Source organism: Nanorana parkeri, unplaced genomic scaffold, assembly GCF_000935625.1.
Source record: "Nanorana parkeri isolate BGI_ZX_2015 unplaced genomic scaffold, ASM93562v1 scaffold2280, whole genome shotgun sequence".
NCBI classification, from domain to species: domain Eukaryota; kingdom Metazoa; phylum Chordata; class Amphibia; order Anura; family Dicroglossidae; genus Nanorana; species Nanorana parkeri.
Window position 1 is genome coordinate 84,058 of NW_017308548.1, and position 9,113 is coordinate 93,170.

The 9,113-nt window shown below is 51.9% G+C and overlaps 1 protein-coding gene across 1 annotated transcript in view; it reads left to right on the forward strand.

The window, feature by feature from the left end:
* LOC108801288 (short transient receptor potential channel 2-like) overlaps positions 1–9,113 on the forward strand; it is a 65,525-nt gene that overhangs the window by 31,100 nt on the left and 25,312 nt on the right. The window contains exon 16 of the mRNA XM_018573222.1: positions 4,934–5,112. Coding sequence (XP_018428724.1) covers positions 4,934–5,112 — 179 coding nt within the window. The remainder of the gene's footprint in view (positions 1–4,933; positions 5,113–9,113) is intronic.

Below are 9,113 nucleotides of genomic sequence, written 5' to 3' on the forward strand. Positions count from 1 at the left end.
GGGGTGGGGGAGTGTGGGACATCTTAGTTTATAGAGGGGGGGGGGGGCAGGTCACAATTATGGAAAGCCTTAAAAGGTTTAAGTTTAACCATAAGAAAGATTTATATTTCCCGTCAGGCTGGTACACGTCCAGCAGGTTGGCAGAGACGTTGTGCCGGGTACTTCTGCACTCCGGAAAAGATCTTACAGTGTGGGTCTAATAGTGGGAGTTGTAACAAGTCAGTTTACCTTTATTGCTATCACATAGGGGCTATCAATCCCCCTATGTGATAGCACAGATACAGTGACAGGTCCTGTTTATGGAGACATCAGGGGTCTATTAGACCCCTAATGTCACCTATAGACCCCAAAGATGCCAATGAAGCACAGATCTGCTTCTCCAGCTTCTTCTCCAGCCACAGCAGCCATAAAAAAACTACAGATTGAAACTGGAAGTGATGTAATACACATGAGTTCCAGGTCCAGTGATTGGAGGGGAGCAAGGCTGCTGGACATGTGCTGTGCTCCCTCAGATCCTGCCACAGAGACCTGACGTGCTGGTCCCAGACCCGTACAGATGGCAGCAGAGCCTGGGATAGCCACTCCCCAGTACCATACAAGTGATCCACTTCCCAGTACCATACAAGTGACCCACTCCCCAGTACCATACAAGTGACCCACTCCCCAGTACCATACAAGTGATCCACTTCCCAGTACCATACAAGTGACCCACTCCCCAGTACCATACAAGTGACCCACTCCCCAGTACCATACAAGTGACCCTCTCCCCAGTACCATACAAGTGACCCACTCCCCAGTACCATACAAGTGATCCACTTCCCAGTACCATACAAGTGACCCACTCCCCAGTACTACCATACAAGTGACCCACTCCCCAGTACCATACAAGTGACCCTCTCCCCAGTACCATACAAGTGACCCACTCCCCAGTACCATACAAGTGACCCACTCCCCAGTACCATACAAGTGACCCACTCCCCAGTACCATACAAGTGACCCACTCCCCAGTACCATACAAGTGACCCACTCCCCAGTACCATACAAGTGACCCACTCCCCAGTACCATACAAGTGACCCACTCCCCAGTACCATACAAGTGACCCACTCCCCAGTACCATACAAGTGACCCACTCCCCAGTACCATACAAGTGACCCACTCCCCAGTACCATACAAGTGACCCACTCCCCAGTACCATACAAGTGACCCACTCCCCAGTACCATACAAGTGACCCACTCCCCAGTACCATACAAGTGACCCACTCCCCAGTACCATACAAGTGACCCACTCCCCAGTACCATACAAGTGACCCACTCCCCAGTACCATACAAGTGACCCACTCCCCAGTACCATACAAGTGACCCACTCCCCAGTACCATACAAGTGACCCACTCCCCAGTACCATACAAGTGACCCACTCCCCAGTACCATACAAGTGACCCACTCCCCAGTACCATACAAGTGACCCACTCCCCAGTACCATACAAGTGACCCACTCCCCAGTACCATACAAGTGACCCACTCCCCAGTACCATACAAGTGACCCACTCCCCAGTACCATACAAGTGACCCACTCCCCAGTACCATACAAGTGACCCACTCCCCAGTACCATACAAGTGACCCACTCCCCAGTACCATACAAGTGACCCACTCCCCAGTACCATACAAGTGACCCACTCCCCAGTACCATACAAGTGACCCACTCCCCAGTACCATACAAGTGACCCACTCCCCAGTACCATACAAGTGACCCACTCCCCAGTACCATACAAGTGACCCACTCCCCAGTACCATACAAGTGACCCACTCCCCAGTACCATACAAGTGACCCACTCCCCAGTACCATACAAGTGACCCACTCCCCAGTACCATACAAGTGACCCACTCCCCAGTACCATACAAGTGACCCACTCCCCAGTACCATACAAGTGACCCACTCCCCAGTACCATACAAGTGACCCACTCCCCAGTACCATACAAGTGACCCACTCCCCAGTACCATACAAGTGACCCACTCCCCAGTACCATACAAGTGACCCACTCCCCAGTACCATACAAGTGACCCACTCCCCAGTACCATACAAGTGACCCACTCCCCAGTACCATACAAGTGACCCACTCCCCAGTACCATACAAGTGACCCACTCCCCAGTACCATACAAGTGACCCACTCCCCAGTACCATACAAGTGACCCACTCCCCAGTACCATACAAGTGACCCACTCCCCAGTACCATACAAGTGACCCACTCCCCAGTACCATACAAGTGACCCACTCCCCAGTACCATACAAGTGACCCACTCCCCAGTACCATACAAGTGACCCACTCCCCAGTACCATACAAGTGACCCACTCCCCAGTACCATACAAGTGACCCACTCCCCAGTACCATACAAGTGACCCACTCCCCAGTACCATACAAGTGACCCACTCCCCAGTACCATACAAGTGACCCACTCCCCAGTACCATACAAGTGACCCACTCCCCAGTACCATACAAGTGACCCACTCCCCAGTACCATACAAGTGACCCACTCCCCAGTACCATACAAGTGACCCACTCCCCAGTACCATACAAGTGACCCACTCCCCAGTACCATACAAGTGACCCACTCCCCAGTACCATACAAGTGACCCACTCCCCAGTACCATACAAGTGACCCACTCCCCAGTACCATACAAGTGACCCACTCCCCAGTACCATACAAGTGACCCACTCCCCAGTACCATACAAGTGACCCACTCCCCAGTACCATACAAGTGACCCACTCCCCAGTACCATACAAGTGACCCACTCCCCAGTACCATACAAGTGACCCTCTCCCCAGTACCATACAAGTGACCCACTCCACAGTAACATACATGGGCCCACTCCCCAGTACCATACAAGTGACCCACTCCCCAGTACCATACAAGTGACCCACTCCCCAGTACCATACAAGCGATCGGGGCAACTCTATAGCCTCCTGAACGCTTGTATGCCACAGCCTTGGGCGGCTGTTAACAATGTGTATAGTTTCCCGCTTGTGCGCGTGCAGGGGCGAGGGGAAAGGATGTTTAAAAACAGCCTCCTGCCATCAGAAGGTAGGGAAGAAGATTGAAGAGTGTAGTGTGTGTCTTCTGCAGTATAAATGATAAAGTTCTGCTTTAAAAATGAAAGTTTGGGTGAGTTTCATTGTGACATGACATAGGAGAGGAAATATCGGAGAGTCACCAGCAGGTGGCAGTGTTTCTCCACACAAGAAAATGCTACAGAAATGGATACAAAGGGGTCTATTCACGAAGCTGCCGAAGGATCTGGCCGTAGCTTCGGCCGATCCTTCGGCTAGCTTCGGCCCGACGGACCCCTTCGGTTCAGGAGAACCGAGGGGGTGCTGTACGGGCTATTCACAATAGCCCGTACAGCTCCCGATCCCGGCCGAGGCCTGAAGTGAATAGCCGAACGGTGTTCACCTCACTTCACTTCTGATCGGTCATTCACTCGGCTGCCCTCGGCAGCTTTGTTAATAGACCCCATTCGTATCTATGACCTGGAAACATCGTTCCATCGTTCTATTGTTCCATCATTGCATACTTCCATCCTATCATACATTGATAGATACGATCAGACCAGTGATCGGTATTGGAGACACGATTACAGTGCTGGGAACAGAATACTATAGTATCTCATATCTCTCATTCATACATTATACAATTATTGTGCCAACGTACCAACGTACTGATATGAGGCCCAGAGTTCCTTTTAATGTTTAAACATACACACTATATTGCCAAAAGTATTGGGACGCCCCTCCAAATCATGTGATTCCGGTGTTCCTCCAATCCCCTCCATGGCCCCCGGTGTGTAGGATGAGGCAAATTCAGATTCACAGTGATGATTAAACCCAACCTGTCACAGCTGAGATAATCCAACCCGAACATAAGATGTAATTAATAATTGAGCGCATTCAGGAAAAAACGGCATGCCAAAGTGATCAGCAGACCGGGAGCTACAGCCAGCTGACGTTACATTCAGATCTCCATATTTGCTAAAATAAAGTCAGACTACTTCCCATAATTCCTGAGCCTCTTTCTGGGTCAGAGTGGTTGTCCATCACAATAAAGGACCAAGCAGAAGGCTCTGGATGTGGGAGGGGGTGGAGCCAAGCATGGGTGGGGGGTTTGGAGTGGCTCCAAGCTTGTCTTGAAGGAAACTGCCCATCACAATAAAGGGCCAACCAGAAGGCTCTGTATGTGGGAGGGGGTGGAGCCAAGCGTGAGTAGGGGGTTTGGAGTGGCTCCAGGCTTGTCTTGAAGGAAACTGCCCATCACATTAAAGGACCAAGCAGAAGGCTCTGTATGTGGGAGAGGGTGGAGCCAAGCTTGAGTGGGGACTTTGGAGTGGCCCCAAGCTTGTCTTGAAGGAAACTGCCCATCACAATAAAGGGCCAACCAGAAGGCTCTGTATGTGGGAGGGGGTGGAGCCAAGCGTGAGTAGGGGGTTTGGAGTGGCTCCAGGCTTGTCTTGAAGGAAACTGCCCATCACATTAAAGGACCAACCAGAAGGCTCAGGATTTGGGAGGGAGTGGAGCCAAGCTTGAGTGGGGACTTTGGAGTGGCCCCAAGCTTCTCTTGAAGGAAACTGCCCATCACAATAAAGGGCCAACCAGAAGGCTCTAGATTTGGGAGGGGGTGGAGCCAAGCTTGAGTGGGGACTTTGGAGTGGCCCCAAGCTTGTCTTGAAGGAAACTGCCCATCACATTAAAGGACCAACCTTGAAGGAACATGCAGCGGCCTGTATATCTGAATCTACTGATCACATGGGGTGAAGTTGACCTCGGCCCCTCATCGTACGTCTAACCGCCTTCTCATTGGTGAGGAGCTTCCGCTTTTGGTGTAAACATTCTTGTCTCTTCGCCTAGAATGGCGTCTCTACTAATTGTATGTCCGTCATCCAGGTGGGGCGAGTCCTGAAAATCCCGGTAATAAAGTTCCTCCTCCACTCGGCTTCGTACCTGTGGTTCCTGATTTTCCTCCTGGTGGAGTCCATCACCATGGAGAAGAGGCACGACATATACGAGGGCCGGAACCAAACCATCTGGCAGAACTCGCTACACATGATCTGGGTTGCCGGTCAGTTCTCCATTGGTTCTATGTTGGGTCCATCTGGGGAATCCTCCATTGGGGACCAGGAAACAAATAATGTTCCCCGCTCAGAATGTGGACTTGCAAACTCAAGATCCTTAAACGGGAAGTCCACCGTAGACTTACTGTATGAACATGGAACAGCCATTTACCACATGGACCTGGATAGATGTGCGGCACCGAGTTTGAATTCTGTCCAGGGTCCAGTTGTCCAGCAAGCAGTATTGAAAACCGACTGATATTTACTGGTGACACCATACAACTCATGGTGTCACTCAGCCCCCCCCACAGTATTGTCAGTTCAGAGTGCAGGGTGCCACGGCCTGAGGATAGTACTGTGAGTGTTACTGTGAGTACTGTGCAGAGCATCAAGGACTGTGGATAATACTGTGAGTACAGGGCGTGAAGGACTGAGGACAGTACTGTGAGTACAGGGAGTGAAGGACTGAGGACAATACTGTGAGTACAGGGCGTGAAGAGTGAGGACAGTACTCTGAGTACAGGGCGTGAAGGAGTGAGGACAGTACTGTGAGTACAGGGCGTGAAGAGTGAGGACAGTACTCTGAGTACAGGGCGTGAAGGAGAGAGGACAGTACTGTGAGTACAGGGCGTGAAGAGTGAGGACAGTACTCTGAGTACAGGGCGTGAAGGAGAGAGGACAGTACTGTGAGTACAGGGCGTGAAGAGTGAGGACAGTACTCTGAGTACAGGGCGTGAAGGAGAGAGGACAGTACTGTGAGTACAGGGCGTGAAGAGTGAGGACAGTACTCTGAGTACAGGGCGTGAAGGAGAGAGGACAGTACTGTGAGTACAGGGCGTGAAGAGTGAGGACAGTACTCTGAGTACAGGGCGTGAAGGAGAGAGGACAGTACTGTGAGTACAGGGCGTGAAGAGTGAGGACAGTACTCTGAGTACAGGGCGTGAAGGAGAGAGGACAGTACTGTGAGTACAGGGCGTGAAGAGTGAGGACAGTACTCTGAGTACAGGGCGTGAAGGAGAGAGGACAGTACTGTGAGTACAGGGCGTGAAGAGTGAGGACAGTACTCTGAGTACAGGGCGTGAAGGAGAGAGGACAGTACTGTGAGTACAGGGCGTGAAGAGTGAGGACAGTACTCTGAGTACAGGGCGTGAAGGAGAGAGGACAGTACTGTGAGTACAGGGCGTGAAGAGTGAGGACAGTACTCTGAGTACAGGGCGTGAAGGAGAGAGGACAGTACTGTGAGTACAGGGCGTGAAGAGTGAGGACAGTACTCTGAGTACAGGGCGTGAAGGAGAGAGGACAGTACTGTGAGTACAGGGCGTGAAGAGTGAGGACAGTACTCTGAGTACAGGGCGTGAAGGAGAGAGGACAGTACTGTGAGTACAGGGCGTGAAGAGTGAGGACAGTACTCTGAGTACAGGGCGTGAAGGAGAGAGGACAGTACTGTGAGTACAGGGCGTGAAGAGTGAGGACAGTACTCTGAGTACAGGGCGTGAAGGAGAGAGGACAGTACTGTGAGTACAGGGCGTGAAGAGTGAGGACAGTACTCTGAGTACAGGGCGTGAAGGAGAGAGGACAGTACTGTGAGTACAGGGCGTGAAGAGTGAGGACAGTACTCTGAGTACAGGGCGTGAAGGAGAGAGGACAGTACTGTGAGTACAGGGCGTGAAGAGTGAGGACAGTACTCTGAGTACAGGGCGTGAAGGAGAGAGGACAGTACTGTGAGTACAGGGCGTGAAGAGTGAGGACAGTACTCTGAGTACAGGGCGTGAAGGAGAGAGGACAGTACTGTGAGTACAGGGCGTGAAGAGTGAGGACAGTACTCTGAGTACAGGGCGTGAAGGAGAGAGGACAGTACTGTGAGTACAGGGCGTGAAGAGTGAGGACAGTACTCTGAGTACAGGGCGTGAAGGAGAGAGGACAGTACTGTGAGTACAGGGCGTGAAGAGTGAGGACAGTACTCTGAGTACAGGGCGTGAAGGAGAGAGGACAGTACTGTGAGTACAGGGCGTGAAGAGTGAGGACAGTACTCTGAGTACAGGGCGTGAAGGAGAGAGGACAGTACTGTGAGTACAGGGCGTGAAGAGTGAGGACAGTACTCTGAGTACAGGGCGTGAAGGAGAGAGGACAGTACTGTGAGTACAGGGCGTGAAGAGTGAGGACAGTACTCTGAGTACAGGGCGTGAAGGAGAGAGGACAGTACTGTGAGTACAGGGCGTGAAGAGTGAGGACAGTACTCTGAGTACAGGGCGTGAAGGAGAGAGGACAGTACTGTGAGTACAGGGCGTGAAGAGTGAGGACAGTACTCTGAGTACAGGGCGTGAAGGAGAGAGGACAGTACTGTGAGTACAGGGCGTGAAGAGTGAGGACAGTACTCTGAGTACAGGGCGTGAAGGAGAGAGGACAGTACTGTGAGTACAGGGCGTGAAGAGTGAGGACAGTACTCTGAGTACAGGGCGTGAAGGAGAGAGGACAGTACTGTGAGTACAGGGCGTGAAGAGTGAGGACAGTACTCTGAGTACAGGGCGTGAAGGAGAGAGGACAGTACTGTGAGTACAGGGCGTGAAGAGTGAGGACAGTACTCTGAGTACAGGGCGTGAAGGAGAGAGGACAGTACTGTGAGTACAGGGCGTGAAGAGTGAGGACAGTACTCTGAGTACAGGGCGTGAAGGAGAGAGGACAGTACTGTGAGTACAGGGCGTGAAGAGTGAGGACAGTACTCTGAGTACAGGGCGTGAAGGAGAGAGGACAGTACTGTGAGTACAGGGCGTGAAGAGTGAGGACAGTACTCTGAGTACAGGGCGTGAAGGAGAGAGGACAGTACTGTGAGTACAGGGCGTGAAGAGTGAGGACAGTACTCTGAGTACAGGGCGTGAAGGAGAGAGGACAGTACTGTGAGTACAGGGCGTGAAGAGTGAGGACAGTACTCTGAGTACAGGGCGTGAAGGAGAGAGGACAGTACTGTGAGTACAGGGCGTGAAGAGTGAGGACAGTACTCTGAGTACAGGGCGTGAAGGAGAGAGGACAGTACTGTGAGTACAGGGCGTGAAGAGTGAGGACAGTACTCTGAGTACAGGGCGTGAAGGAGAGAGGACAGTACTGTGAGTACAGGGCGTGAAGAGTGAGGACAGTACTCTGAGTACAGGGCGTGAAGGAGAGAGGACAGTACTGTGAGTACAGGGCGTGAAGAGTGAGGACAGTACTCTGAGTACAGGGCGTGAAGGAGAGAGGACAGTACTGTGAGTACAGGGCGTGAAGAGTGAGGACAGTACTCTGAGTACAGGGCGTGAAGGAGAGAGGACAGTACTGTGAGTACAGGGCGTGAAGAGTGAGGACAGTACTCTGAGTACAGGGCGTGAAGGAGAGAGGACAGTACTGTGAGTACAGGGCGTGAAGAGTGAGGACAGTACTCTGAGTACAGGGCGTGAAGGAGAGAGGACAGTACTGTGAGTACAGGGCGTGAAGAGTGAGGACAGTACTCTGAGTACAGGGCGTGAAGGAGAGAGGACAGTACTGTGAGTACAGGGCGTGAAGAGTGAGGACAGTACTCTGAGTACAGGGCGTGAAGGAGAGAGGACAGTACTGTGAGTACAGGGCATGAAGGAGTGAGGACAGTACTGTGAGTACAGTGTCCCCGGTTGCTAAGAGCTCGTAGCCTCAGGTGGTGAATACCTTAGGGACAGCCCTGCACAGGAGAGTCCCCCCTTTTATTTGTATCGGTCATTATGAATAGGGGGGGAGGGTAAATCTTCGTTCATTAGTTCTAGTGACGTATGTCTGAGAGAGGCATTCCCCCCTCACTATGAGATTTCCTTAGAGACAGGAAGTGAAGATAAATCTACCCGACATGATGACCAAAACATTCCAGGGAACTTCCCCTTCCCGGCCCTTTCCAAAAATTTAAAAAATAATATGTCTTTGCTTTATATACAAATCGTTGTAATACCTTAAAGTGACCCCGTTGCTAGTATAGAATAGGACAGGAGGCGCTGGCGAGCGTGTCCCCCCC